The sequence below is a fragment of the Dermacentor silvarum genome, chromosome 1 (genome assembly GCF_013339745.2).
Source record: "Dermacentor silvarum isolate Dsil-2018 chromosome 1, BIME_Dsil_1.4, whole genome shotgun sequence".
Classification (NCBI taxonomy): domain Eukaryota; kingdom Metazoa; phylum Arthropoda; class Arachnida; order Ixodida; family Ixodidae; genus Dermacentor; species Dermacentor silvarum.
Window position 1 is genome coordinate 87,833,698 of NC_051154.1, and position 15,406 is coordinate 87,849,103.

Genomic DNA, 15,406 nt, shown 5'->3' on the forward strand with positions numbered 1-15,406 from the left:
CCTTGCGAATTTTTTTTTTTGTCTCGTCTTTCAACATAACCTTCAGGCGCCACACAGTACATATAATTTTTCATGTACATATCTCTTTCATGATTGATTGTACTAGACATTATAAGTAAATGTATTTTGTGCATCGTTTGGTTTCTTGTGTGTACTACGCAAGATTGACACAGACAAGTTACGTTACATTTTTCTCTACAGCACTAACTAAACCTTATTTTCACATCGCAGTTATTTTTACACCAGCTTAATCCTGTCAGCACACAGTTTTGTGGGCAAAAAAAAAAGCAAAATTGCGCGTAGATATCGTCAAATAATTGCAACGAACGCGAAGAGCACGCGCAACGCAAGGGAAACTAACCGCCGTGCGCGAGTGGCTGGCTACGGTAAAGCAGGCGTGACGTGTAAACCAAAATACAACAGCGAAAATACAACAGGGGGTCGCAAACCTTATATACCAAGCATCGAAGCGCAAAAAAAAAAAAATAGTGCGTATTTCAAACATACACACGGCATGTTAAATGTAAATTGAATTAGGAAACTTGGGGCATGTTCCCGGCGCCATACATTTACGTCTTGGACCTTCGACGAGTTAACGGCTATTGGTTATAAAGATGTGCAGATGCGATACCGATAAAAAAATCCTCATCAAGGCAAAGCACTTGGAAGTGCGCCGCGAGTAACACTATTTATGAACGCAAGCGTAGCCGAGTCTCAGCTCGTGTGACTCAATATGGCGGCGCCAGCGGGGTTGTCTCCACCCTGGACGGCGGCGCTGGGCATCGAGACACCCTAGAGTTACTGTATATGAGCATATACAGTAACTCTAAGGCACCATAATCGCTTTCTTCCCCCTCCGGACGCTCGCACGATCGCCGGGCGACGCGGATGCGAAGCAGCTGGCGCCATGTTGTGCACGCTGCGCCAACTTGCGATGCTCTCCGTGGCTTTCGTTCATGGAGGAAGAAAAATACTTTTTTCCTTCCTCCATGCTTTCGTTCGCAATCGGCGCGCGGGCGGGATGCGCTGCGCGTTAATGGCGGCAGATACGAACTCGCGTAGGCAAGCTTTCGCCCCGTCTCGATTAAAGGCAACTTAGGAACGGAAATTTCACTATTCTACCCAGAATCAAAATTTCGATCGTTATATCCGATATTCGGTGAATAACATATCGTTATGTTTTTTTCTCATAGCCCTCATGCATAAGTTGACTCTTATGTCGACTCATCGTTATAACCGATATATCGTTATATATGGTATCGTTATAAGTGGACTGCATTGCATTCCGCTGCCTAATGATACATTACCTGTGCACGTATCTCGGAGACCACGCGAAACTGGTGAATATGCCGAACATCACAGTGTCACGAAGTACGGCAGCGCTTAATAAAAAAATATCCTTGCACGTCACTTCCCGACATTTGCTATTACGGCGAGTAAACCATAGCGCAACGCAGAGCTGTTCATATAGGCATTTCCCTTTATCGTATGAGGGACCCTTCGTTGGTGAGAGGAGGATGGGGGGGATGCAATGTGAACTTTAATGCAGGCACCACCAATATTGCGCTTGTTTATTGCGAGTGTGTATATCTTGTGGCGTCGATTAAGCTGGCTCCCACACAAATACGTGGATAATATCGATCAAGCCGCGCGCGTAACTGAACTCGTGATTTCGCACTCTCGCGAATCACCTGTAATTCGAAACATTGCATACACCCCACGCCCTTGGTCGCACTTAGTACTCCGACTTAAGCGTACATGTAAGCCTACCTGCTAAAAAAAAAAAAAAAAAAACATAAAAAAGCGGGGAGGGACACCATACTTTTCTTCTTGCAGATCGCTTTTCATTATCATTACCGTGCGGCACGTTTAAAAATAAATTAACTGTGCAGCATATGGCGCGTGCCCACGCGAGAGGAAGCAAATATGCGCCGCAAGAATCTCTTACGTGGGTGCGTGCCGCTGTTCTGAAGAAACAGGTGTGTGTTACCCTCACCGAAACCTATCCGCGTGAGCAAGAACTCTGTAGTTCCCGATTCACACCAGGAGCCAGCCATCATGGTTCCGACTCGTTGAAGGGACAGTAAACAAGGTGGGCAAGCGTCTCATGACTTCCATCGCTTGTCCGAAAAGGCACCATTATTAAGATTGGACCTATGATGATCAGCACCACGTCCAAAACCTATAGCATATAGCAAGCTTCAGACCCAGCACTTCATTTCATAAGCTTAGGCTTTCTATTCTGCACGTATACGCGCGGGGTTATATGACTGGCAGAGCTGCATGCATATACATTTTATCCACCTTTCTTAGGTTCCTGCTCACGAGCAGTTCCTGCTGAACTGTATATGCAATGAAAAAGTTCACTGATGCTCTGAGAGATTTATTCTTTTTTTTTTCAGATTTAAACAAACGGGACCCTTTGTAACACAACAATGTCCTTAACAGAGCACAAGTGCTTCATATTTCTTTTTTCAAACTCCAAGGTCCCTAACTTTGGGTTGTGACTGGGAGCATCACATGGAGATGAAAACAGGTCATTGCAGCATTATGTCCTCTGCAACAAACCCGCTGACATCATTGCGGCTGACGACTGCTTCCTTCGTAGCAAAATGTCCTTCAAGTTGACGTGGACTTTCTCTTTGTTGGCCACAGGCACGGAATTGAAGCAGAACCTGTTCGAAAACGAGGAATAGAGAGAGTCAGTGACAAGTCAAGAATGCAGAGTACCACAACCTGCGGAGCCCCGCGCCGGCGGTCGCCATTATAGGCTAACTGAAACAAAATTTCACGCGGCGAAAAAGGCAGTTTCAGGTAGCGTAGATATAGAGCATCCACCATGCAAATTTTTACGTTTGAGGTACGACTGCATGTGTAACGAAAAGCTCGCAAAAATACTAAAATTATCTCTATATATACATACTGGGCGTCCCACCTATAAGTAGCCAATCTTTTAATAACGACGGAGTGTGCTAAGAGGCTCAAACCAACTCAGTGGTGTTGAGTACCGCGTGTTCTAGTCTGCGGCATTTTTTTTTCGTTTTGAAAATTCGATTAATTAGTATAAATCAATTGCCTAACTTTTAAAATATTGGCTTCACCAAGAAAGTGTCAATATGAGAGTTGTAGATCACATTAAAAAATTGTCGACTGAAGTGTTTGCAACTGAGTACCATTGATGGAGCTACTGGTAATTGCCAAGAAAGCCCGCGAGATACGAAAACAAGTGCGTGATAGCGCCACTATTTCAGCGCTCCCAGACGACCAATCAAAAAACTAAATCCGCTTATCCCTACTTCCGGGACGGGCTTGGCGTTTCCGGTGGCCGCAAGGTACGCGCCAGCAACTCTCGCTAGTAAGATATGATCAGGAACTAATAGAACATAACTGCATTTTCCTTCCCGATCAAACAGTTCTGCCGTCAAAATTTACTCAAGCGCGAGCTTCTCTTATTTGCTGTCATCTGCATTCGGGCTTCATTCCACAAGTGGAGCGAATGATATGTTTATGCCACGTCACGTCGAAGCGCGACACACCTTCATGCATCACCGCCGCTCACTCTGTGCGCCCGATCGCGACAGGGCACGCGAGTGAGTAGGTGTTCTGTGAGTCTCGAAAGCAGCATGTCATTTACTGATCATTACAATGTCATTTACTGATCGGTCCTCTGGGGGCGCTATCACGTGGTTGTTTTTGTATTTCGCGGGCTTTCTTTAAAGTCAATTACAAGAAGCTCCTTCAATAGCACTTAGCTGCAAACACTTCAGTCGGCCATTTTTGAATGTGATCTACAACTTTCGTATTGACACTTTCTAGGTGAAGTCAATATTTAAAAAGTTAGGCAATTAATTTATACTAATTGAATTTGCAAAACGGGAAAAAAATACCGCAGACTAGGACATGCGATTCCCAACACCACTGAGTTGGTTTGAGCTTCCTGGCACAGTCATTTTTAAAACATTTGCCACTTTTAGCTAGGACACCCTGTATATATAACGCCGCCATAGGTCGTGCCGAAAACTCGACCTCTATGACTGTTCCCGTCTCCCGAAATCGCTCCCGCCGCATGCAACGAGCAAGAGCATAACATTTAAGATCCGCACTTTAAATCCAGGGGGCACCACCCTATGGCGCGTGGCTTTGAACATTGCCGCTCGCCGGAAGTGACATCTCAGAATGCACGGCTCCTCAGCATGACCTCCAAGATTGCACCAATAAATCTCGGAGCCGACGTGCTGGGCTGCTTTAGTGTAGTGTGTACTACTCATTTATAACTAAATTAGCAAAAAAAGAAATAAAAAAGTTAAAAGTTAGCCTTTAAACGAGCCTTGCGCACCAAATTATGCATTTCGTTTTCCAAGTTTGCTTACTGCAGGACCTGGTGATGCTCGTGAAAGACCTGGTGAAAGCGCAGATATCAAGTGTTTAAATTTTAATTTGCTCCAGAAATCAGTTTCCGCACCGAGCGCAGCGTCGCACACCCGACGATTTTCGGCAGTGGATGCGAGGCAGAAGGCACGTGACACATACGTTAAAGAGCACTGCAATCCTCTTTCTCCGGCCGCAATACTTGCTCTAGATCTATACTCAGTCCGTCAAAGAACAAAGAGCAGCAGTAATTATGACAACGCACACAAACCCAAGTTATAGATATCTTGCATAATGCCGACAACCCTATGCACACATTTGGGTTTCCGCCGCCATCGTGAAAGGTAGACGTGTGGGCGAGCGCAGGAAGTATGTGGGCCGTGCGGGCTCTTCTACAGCACAAATGGTTTCCAGCAGAACGTACTGACACGGACAGAAAGGGACGGGACGACACACGCTGGAGTCGTCCGTCCCGTTCTGTCCGTGTCAGTACGTTCTGCTGGAAACCATTTGTGCTATGTGCAACCACCGAGCTCAGGCAAACACTATTCTGAAGTTCTCTTCTACAGGATGCGCGCCGACCGTCCGTTCGTATTTCACACTAATTCAGTTAAGTGCAGCTAAAAGGAATGTGTACAGCACACACATGGCTAGCTATTCGTTTTTCGCATACATGAGCTGCAGCGCACAGCGTAAGCTGTGCGTCACTTGCCAAAAGCTGTGTAAGCGATAGCAATCACGTTTCTTGAGCCAAGGATGACATGATTGGCAGCGGTGGCTGCGACAAGCTGCCCAATCGTGTGGCCAAATACTCTCCTCCTCCACCTTCACTCTTCGTTTCTCCTCTCTTTCATGCTCCCTCCTCGACCGAGGCGCTGCCTACAACACTTGAGCGTAGCAGACGATCTTTCGCAGAGTGAATGCACGCATAACAATGCGGGGTGCTTTAAGCGTTCGCGTTCTATCTCCGAGTAACTTCCGTGTACAGCATAGGGATTATGTACGGAGGGTTATATATATATATATATATATATATATATATATATATATATATATATATATATATCAATCAATTTTTTTATTAATTCACAAAAAGGTTTTGCAGATAGAGGTATACAGAAGGAGGTCCCATAGTAAAAACTGAATTGGGACCTCCTGTTCATGGTTAACATAAAAGTTACAATGGCAAGAACGGTAGCTGAATGAGTACAATTGCAAAAATGATAAATAATAATACAGACATAAGTAAATAATGATATTAATAGTCAACAGTGTATCGGAAGTAAGTAATATAATAAAACTAGGTAAAACTAACATATAAGTGGAGGGAAAAGAAATGGAAAAAAAAAGAAAAATTAAAGAACAACTTAAGCAACATGTTGACGCACATAAGAACGGCAGGTCTAAAACGAAAGCGGGTTATACAGTACACTATGTCACATACATATCACATAACAAAAAATTTTCAATTCATGGCAAAACCTATGAGCTTTCTGTAGTTTTATGACAAATGGTAATGTATTCCATGATGATATGGCTGCAAAGTGAACAGTCTGTTTGCCATAATTAGTACGTACTTTGGGTAGAATGAAGTTATTATGAAGCGCGAAACGTGTTGGATTGGTGTTCGTTAGAGATGACATAGGAAATAGCGACAATGTGATCTTGTCATTTATTAGTTTGAAAAGAAAAGTGGCAAGGTTGAACTTGACAAGGGCGGCAACGTCAAGAATGTTATTTTCTTGGAGTAGCTGTTTAGCATTGGCGGTGTGTGGACTCGACGTGATTACTCTAATAGCCTGGTTCTGGATAGTTTGTAAGGGTTTTAGGTGAGTACTGTACGTGTTACCCCAGGAGGATATGCAGTAATTAATGTGAGAGTGTACAAACGCGAAATAGAGTGAGAGCAACACAGGTCGTGAAAAGAACGGACGTGACCTAATGAGAATTCGTATTCCATATGATAACTTTTTTTTATATGAGTTATATGGCGCTGAAATTTTAGGTTACAGTCAATAATAACACCTAAGTATGTGCATTCTTCACTTGCTGATAATAAATGGTTACCTATGGAAATGGGCGGAATGCATAGTGATGATTTATTTTGGGATGAGAAGAGAAGAAATTTTGTTTTAGTGGGATTAATGGTAAGTCTATTCATTTTGCACCATCCTAACAAGTTATGAAGATCAGTATTAAGCCTGGTTACTACCGTTGACAGACATTCATCAGAATTAATAATTGTTGTGTCATCGGCATATAGTATACACCTAGACGATGCGAGGCAATTAGGTAGATCATTAATATATAGTAAAAAGAGTAACGGGCCCAAAATGGATCCTTGTGGTACACCTAAATTAGTCATTTTTGGTTTAGAATAAGCATCGGAAACACTAACAACCTGATATCTGTCACACAAATACACAAAATACACAAACTATTTTTAAGTATCTAAACGAGCGCTAACGCCCGTACTATGACGACTCCGAATGTATCGCGTGCGCTACAATTAGGTATGCAACATTTGTCTAGCGCGTGTCGCAAGATCTTGTTGCGAATGATTGTAAATATCACGTTTACGATCGAGTGCCAACATCCTGGCCTCCAGCAATCCCTCAGTAACCGAAATAATCCGCGCCGTCCTTACCACTTCAATTCGCGGCGCGTATCAGCTATGAAACTCAAAGGCTGGCAGAGTGCATGGACACACCAGCCTTAGTGCCCTAAAGCAAGTGCGTCTCAGAGACAGTGGCCGTACGAACAGTTGAACGAACAAGCGTGCGAACGACTAAACGAACGAGCAAACGACTAAACGAACAACGACTAAACCAGCCAGTGAACAAGCGGACGACCGCACGTTTTCTTTGCGAGTGCTCCACCGCCGCATCGTAACTTTCACACACTTTAAAGCTCACACGAATTAGCACGTACGTACGTCTCAAAAACCTACGATACTATCGTTCGGCGACGAACGCATCCCATAACTCGCTTTCGGGAGGGCACGCACGCTTTTCATCGGTGCCTTTGTATCTATCGCAAATCCACCGGGCGACCGCCAACGACGAACACGAACAAAAGAGGCAACCGAAGCTATTCGCTCTAATGAAGGCTAGCAAGTAACCATAAAAGGCAGAGTTGCTTTCCTAAGATGAGTTTTCACGCTCGAACCTCAAATGCTGCCAAAAGGATTGTGCTGAATCTTAGAAGTTTCGCAATCATGTTTTTACACTCAGCCTCGCGTGCCCGCCAATTCAAGCCTGTCGCCGTAGAAAAGGATTAAGATTCCTGCCTTTGCTGAAACTACTTTGGCATCCAAAGACGCAGCAGGTCATAGTGATGGAAAACACCGTGAAGCGACGCCACACTTGCCGCAAAACTTAGTTCAAGGCGTTCGCAAACCAAAACAACAAGGAAGAGCAACGGCGCCAACATACGCTTCTCGCTAAGGTCCCTATATAACAAAAGTACCGCCATCCTTTGATCAACGCCGCTTCTCTCTCTCCTGTATCTCCGATTGGACGATGATAGCGCGCACATTCACTTTATATTTTTTTTCCGCCTCAGAGCCATGTTGAAAGTCACACTGCGCAGCCGCAGTCGCCGGCTGCGGCAGCGGCGCGCGCCCGGCCTGAAAGCTTCAACGTGGACTTTCCCTAGGCCGGTATTTTGTAGCGATGCGTTTCCGGTAATAATGCCTTTTCGCGCTTATCGCGTTTTGTCAGTAGTCAGAGCGACGGTCCGCTCGCGTTATCAACTGGATCAGCCGGCCGTGAGCGGTGGATGATAAGTATAAAATAAGTCATAAGGCATCGCTACAAAATCGCGGCCTAGGTGCGCCACCGTCGACTTGCTTGCGCAAGCAAAAAGTAAAGAAAAAACAAGCGCTTTAAGGTGGATACACACGCGAGGGCAAAATCCCGCCTGCTCCGCGGACAAACAGTGACGTCAGCACTTGAATCCGGCGCAGCCGAGTTAGGTCGCATTCGCACAGCCGGACCGCCGTTTGCGGAATCCGCGTGCTTACCCTCGACTCCAACGCTTATTAGCAGCTGCGCGTTTACATACTCGGCGTGCCCTATAAGCCATAGTGCTATGAATCCCTCAACAAGAACCAAAAAAGTGACGGTTGCCTCGTCACTTAGCGTTCTCTTGTGCACCTCACTCAGGTTGAATTCACGCATGCTGCGCGGTCTGAGTAAATAGAAATGCGCGCGCAACCACGACTCGCCTTTCCCGCTGCATCACAACAAAATACACGCAGTCACTGCTGCACAACGAAATCACACGTGGCTCCAAGCCGATAACACGCCATCGTAGCCACGCCAATAGACAGTTTTAGTTTAGCGTTAGCGTAATAGCGGGGTTACGGGAAATAGCGTTACCGTTCCGCAAACGAACTTTGCAGAAAGAGAGTTTTAGTATAGCGTGATAGCGTAGTTTACGTGCGGGACGCTATTCCATTACGCTTTGAATTTCGCATACACAGGGCACCTAATTCTATGTGTGTGTGCGTCCGGAAAGTGCGATAGGCAGCGCAATGGAAGCCAGGAGCGCGTTGTATTTTTACTTCACATGTCCGTCGATCTGCAACGAAACAGACAAGCAGTACAAGCTGTCTACCATAGCCTCCGAAATTCTCCCATCTCAGAGGCCATATGCCGTCGTCGCGCCTATCTCCCGACTTTAGCGACAGATGGCGCTCGCATCTCAGAAAAAATTTATCTTGTTAGGCTTAGGCGCGTTCGAAACGAGAAGCGATCTCGAAAATTCCTCAAGATTAGCCATAACACTCTCTCGGCGAAGCGGCATGAGACTAAGCAAAAGCCGTTTACGCAGTCATTTGCTACGAACGAAGTGAATTCTACAAAAACAACGCCAAATTCAGTTCGAAGCGGGCGACCGGGACCGCCGCCATGTTTTACGACAACTACGTACCGATGTTGACAGATTTGGCGCTGACTACGCTAAATTGAGGTCAGACGACCGCCAAACGGACGGATGGAAATACCGGCGAGCATTTTCAATCCGGACCGCGAGCGGAGGAGCCCGGACTAAGCGAGGGTGGCACGTTTTGATGACGCGCGCGTCACGTGATACGCCATCCGCTGCGAAAATTCCTCCTCCGTCCGGTCGTGTGAATCCACCTTTAGGAGAGGAGACGGCGGAACATTTACTATATAGGGACTTCTCGCCAGTCGGTACACGCTTCTCAAGCGAAAATAGCGATGGAGCGCGATTGTAAACAAACGAAGCCGGCGCGAGGGCCCACGTGATGCTATTAGGTCAATAGCGACGCGGCGTCGGCCTCAGAAAGGGCGCGCGAAGAGGAGGCGGCATTCTTCATTGCGTATTGCTACTTTACTAGGTTTGAGGGGTTTTACGCGGGCAGCCAGGCAACCCGTCCGGTCTGAACAAGGCCTGCGCGCTCGCCGCCTCACCGCGTTGAAAACACGCTTTCGGTGTGAACGTGCCTTCTGTGCAAGTGAAACTTGCGAAGGTGAGCCGATGATGGCGGCTCGATCTCGTGCGCGCAAGGGAGTCTTCCGTAGTGCGCAAATCACTGACAGGAGAAGGAGGAGGGGGGGGGGGGGGGGGGTCGTAATCCGGTGGCTGCATGCTGCGTACGGCGCGGGGGCCTTATCTTGAAAGGGATCTGCAACGGGGGACAGAATCCGCCGTGCGCTGTGTTTTAAGCCTGGCCCACATGGAGCGAACTTTCACGGCGAACTTCGCACGGCCCGCACTAGTGCGGTGGAACGCCAGCGTGCCGCCGCCGTGCTGCACCCACATGCGGCGAAAAACAGGCGGCTACCGTCGCTAAGATTTCAGTGTTGCTAGAAACAGCATAATTCCATTCCCAGTACAATCCAGGGAAAAAATACTTTTGTATCTGCAACTGAACCATATTGGTCACGCCTGGACAGCTGTGATCAGTCGATCATTGTACGCGATGCGCGCAGCTTTTGTCGCCATGTTTGCTCTAGGCTCTTTGGCTGGTTAGCCGATTCAAATGCGGCGGCAGGAAGTCGGACGCGACCGCGCCCTGATTGGTCCGCGCTGACAGCCTTCATTTGGCGCTTTCGGCGAGCGGTTGACCGCCTACGAACATATCTAGCCCATCTTGATCGACGGCGAACAGCCGCCGGCCGTTCGCCAGTTTTTCGCAAGAAAATCGCTTCATGTGGGTCGGGCTTTAGCCGCTGTTCGCGTTGAAGCGATAGGCCACACGAAGGTGAATTTGCTCGCTGCTGTTGTCACGCTTCCTCACTCCAGCGTTTTGACAGCAGTGAGTTTCCGCGGCCATCGAGTGAGATATGTTCATGTTTGCTTGAGCGCGCGACACCATGCTTGTTAATTTAGTAAGTGAATGTTAACAAGTTCATACGGCCGATAAAACTACTATCCTTACTTCGTATAGCTGTCTATTAATTTGCTATCGCAATCGTTGCTTGGTCTTTCGGGCGAAACCGATACTTTTTTTTTTTCATCTAATTTGCTCTGATGGAACCGGAAACGACGCAAGGCTGGACAAAAGTTGTAGCTCGTGCAGTCAAGGCCTCGTCCCGTCGTCGCTTTTTCTTTATTTTTTACACAACGACCCCTTCAGGGCGCAAGCACGGGAATATTTCAAAATATTTTATGCCAATCCTGCGCGGAACCAAGCTTGCATTCCTAGGGACATCTGTAGCGAACACGCTATGTGTATGTCAGAACACTGCAGCAAACTCATGAGATCAATAGCAGAGCCCGCGCGGTCCACAAACTTCCTACGCGCGTCCTGTGCTCGCCCGCACGTCTACCCTTCACGATGGTGGCAAGAGGTCTATCTGTAAGAGAAATATAAAACTACAATCGAAATAAGAATTACCCTAGCTGCCATATTTCACTTTATCATGACATCGTAGGGTGGCGTCAATAGCAGCAGGTTATTAGCGGAAGTCGGCGCGCCATAATTACCAAGCCCGCCGAGATTGTTGAAGGCATTCCCATGGCCTTCGCGATCGGGCGGCGCGCGATCCGATCTTGAAGGCCATGGCGTCACTGCTATGATTACTACAGCCAGTGGCGCACCGACTGGGGGGGGGGGGGGGGAATTCGGGGGTTGTAACCCCCCCCCCCCTTTTGTTTAACCCCTTTTCTTTCCTTACGCATTTGAGTGCTGCAACTCAGATGCAAAACGCGCAATCGTCTGCACACTCGCAAAAAGCGCATTTTTTTTACAATTTCCCGTGAAGAAATCGAAATTAGTGCTGTTTAGATGGTATTGGCAAACTGTCAACCCCCCCCCCCCCCCCCCCCCCGCCAGAGATCCTGGGTGCGCTACTGACTACAGCTTGAGTAAGGTGGCTGTTGACGCGCCATGTATTCTACAAGTTGATTCGCCCGTCCCTGTAAAATTTCCAACGCTTGTCCCGCCTCTGCGCAGTTTTTCAAGAATTTAAATTACAGTGTAGACTGCTTATAACGTAAGTCGCCGGAGTCGCGAATATCCGCACTATAAGCGGTACCACACTATAACCAAAGCAACAATTTTCAAGGCCGGCACATATGAAAAACATGTGCACCGAGCCTCAACGCGTATGCGACAGTCGAGGAATGCGGCTAGAACGTTTGCATGCAATGTACAGTCGAATCTCGTTAATTAAAACCAAATCACGCGGTGGCGCCTCCGACCGGCATTGCTCCGGCACCGCCATAGAGTAAAAGCTTAGGAGAGACGCCTCAATATCGCGCGCGAACAAAAGAAAAAAAAAAGAAATAAAAAAACGCGGCGGAAATTTCACCCTCTCTCAAATGGCAAGGTCGCCGATTCTGCGTTGCGCCGGAACATGCGTGTACGTGCCAACGTCTCAGCCGCGCTACCGTAGCCACGCGTAGAAAATGGCAGTGAACCCTTCTTTCTCCTTTATGCTTCCTCTACTTTCTGGTCACGTGTCGATCTTGCACGCTGCGGCTACGGCGCAGAGGGAAGCAGCGGCGCTGTCCCAGGCCGGCCAACGAAACTGCCCACGCCGGCAAACGCCCGCTTCACGATAACGTCAGAAAACGAAACTCCGGGGAGCTGGTGCCGTGCCGGCTGGAGCGGCGGCGCCTGCACGGCGGCGGGCGCGCACGGTGACAGTCGAAAGTGAGGGAGCTACGAGGGAGGGCGAGGGGAGCCACCAAAGCGGCGGAGTTGCCGAGGCGAAATCCGCTTCCCTGCCGCCCTCGTCCCTCACATTCCACGGTCTCCACGTGCGCCCTTCGCCGTGCCGTGCCGTGCCGGCGCCGCCCGCTCCCTGATGTTTCGTTTACTGCCGTTATCGTGAAGCGAGCGTTGGCCGGCGTTGGCAATTTCGTTGCCCTCGCTCGCTATGCGCGCAGTGATATTTCACGACTCGCACTCAAGATTCTGGTTTCAGCCTCACTGGCTGTTCGTTCACCCCACGTGCCCTTCTCCTCCACTTCGTCTCTCTTTCTTCCTCGAGCACTCCTTGGGGCGCCCGTTTGAGGGGAGCGTTCGCTGTCTCCGCTGACTCCGTACTCCCAGGCAGCCGCACTGTAACCGGTATTTCGTTTCCCGCAACTGCACTATAAGCGATGCGTGTATACATGGTGTGCTATGGGAAAATTAACGGGAGTCTGAAAAGACCGCACTACATCCGGTCCTGCACTATAAGCGGTTAAGTTATAAGTGGTCTATACTGTAAATGCCTTTACCATTGACACCATACGTGCGCAGTCCAACGGTTTACACAAAGCGCAGTCTGGTGTACTATCCCGTCGAGTCGCGCTGGGCCCGGGGTACTTCTGGACATAAGACAGTTTTAGTTTAACGTTAGCGGAATAGCGGGGTTAAGGGAAATACTGATACCGTTCCACAGACGAACATCACAGAAAGCAAGTTTTAGTATAGATAGCGTAGTTTATGTGCGGGACGCTATTCCATTACGCTTTGAATTTTGCATACATAGTGCACCTGAGTGAAAGTGCAATGATGCAGCGCAATGAAAGCCAGGAGCGTGTTGTATTTGTATTTTCCAAGTCCGCCGATCTGCGGCGAAACAGTACAATCAGTACAAGCTATCATAGCCTCCGAGCATGGAGGAAGGAAAGCGTAGGAGAGGCCCCGGCCAGCACGGACATGTTGGAGAAAGTGAGGCGGAAGTCACGTGCTGTTTTTCGCAAAGGAGCACTGGGACTGGTACCCTAAATATCAACGTTGCCATAACAACCACGCTCTTGAAACTCCCCTTGCTGCTCTAGGGCTCTGAAAAGTGAGAAGTTCTTTTGGCCTGCGTCTTTCTCGCAGCATATTCTGTTCGCGAGACAAGCTGACTTTGGAGTGTGTTGTGTAAGCTTGAAAGTTGTGTTTAGGGTCTATGAGTGTGAGTGTCAGCCAGCAACAGAGATACTCAAGTAATCACGGCGCGGGTCTCGGTCGTCTTCTTCAATGTGCCACGGAGAAACACAGGAGCACATCTGCTTCACTAAAACTGTTCTGCAGCACACACTCCCGGCGGCTCCGGCGAACTGATTGAAGTGCAAAGGCAGATGACACATCAACATGGCTGCACTTCCGGCTTCAAAAGTGTGACGTCAGGGCCTCTCCTATCATAGAGTTAGTATACCAACTCTAGAGGAAAAGCTGGGTGAAACAAGTGGGGACCCCACAGGCGCCGCCATGTTGCTATGACTCATTTTTGTAGCACTAAAGATATTCAAAATATTATGGAAAAGCAAGCATTTACACGTAGCACGTAGGCACGGACAACGTTTGAAGTTCATTACGTATATTTTTCAGAACGATTGGATTGCTATTTATAAAATTTTGATGTAAAATTTACGGTCTCTGAAAGTGTGCGTTTGCAGGCGCTTTAACTAGATGGTGCTACCATACTGACGGAGGCTTGGGATCGCGTTGATTGCGCGCCTGCATAGGGTAGCAACATGGCGGCGCCCTTGCGGTTCCGGATTCAAATACATGGGCGCTATGGGGAGCTTTTCCTCTAGAGTTGGTTATATTAACGCTATGTCTCCTATTTTGTTTCTTTCCTCCATGCCTCCGAAATCTTCCAATCTCAGAGGCCATATGCCGTCGTCGCGTTTTATCTCCTGACTTCACCAATAGGTAGCGATGGCACCTCGGAGGTTTTAGGCAAAATAGTAACAAGAGCGTAGTGGCACAATCCACCACCCCGTTTCAAAGGGGACGCTCATAGCATTCATGCATGATGCATGATGGATGGATGGATGGTGCCTTCCATCCGTCCGTCCGTCCATCCATCCATTTCTCTCGTTAGGCTTGGCACACATTTGAAACGAGAAGCGATCTCGAAAACTCCTCAAGGTGATCCATAATACCCTGGTTAGAACACGTTGTCGGGATAGTTGTGCCCAAAATACAAGAGGACAAGGACACCATTGTGCACAAAACAACGCTCGCATTTGATGGGTCGGCTGAATAACCAACCACAAACAGTTGTATACATGGCTTGCACTGACGTCACTTCCGCCAATGCTGGGTTAGGTTTCCGCCATACCGGAGCACCACCATATGGCACCACGCTGTTAGTCGTATGCGAATGGCACTGTTTTGCAATGGCTATTTGCGCAGCTGTTGGGTGTTGCAACCGCAGTAAAAGCAGCTCGAGGAAGGAGTCGGCAAACATGAACCTTTTTCGGCTTCCGAAGGTTGTGGAATGGCAAGACGAACGAACGAAAGCACTTAGCTCGAAGCGGCGCAGCCTGTGGCTTGCGCGTATCAAGCGTGCTGATCTCAAGGGCGATCTCCCAAACATTCGAGTGTGCGGCGCCCACTTCGTAACAGCTAAGCCTGCGCAATATTACATAATGCGCACTTAACGCTGCACTAGAATCACATTTGTTTGCATTTGTAGGAAGACCGTCCAAGCTCTGTGAAGAAACGAACCCGGACTGGGCGCCAACGCTTTTGCTAGGCTACAAAGCAAATAATGAAGGCACTGCACGCTACGAGCGTGCTGCAAGGCGATGGTTTAAACGAACGACTCCCGAGGTCGACGCGGTGACCGCTGCA

General features: G+C 48.2%; 1 protein-coding gene across 1 annotated transcript in view; it reads right to left on the minus strand.

The window, feature by feature from the left end:
- Positions 1-2,367: 2,367 nt before the first annotated feature.
- LOC119431868 (uncharacterized) overlaps positions 2,368-15,406 on the minus strand; it is a 143,478-nt gene continuing 130,439 nt past the window's right edge. Inside the window, exon 19 of the mRNA XM_037699317.2 lies at positions 2,368-2,675. Within this exon, the coding sequence (XP_037555245.1) occupies positions 2,549-2,675 (127 nt within the window). The 3' untranslated portion in view covers positions 2,368-2,548. The remainder of the gene's footprint in view (positions 2,676-15,406) is intronic.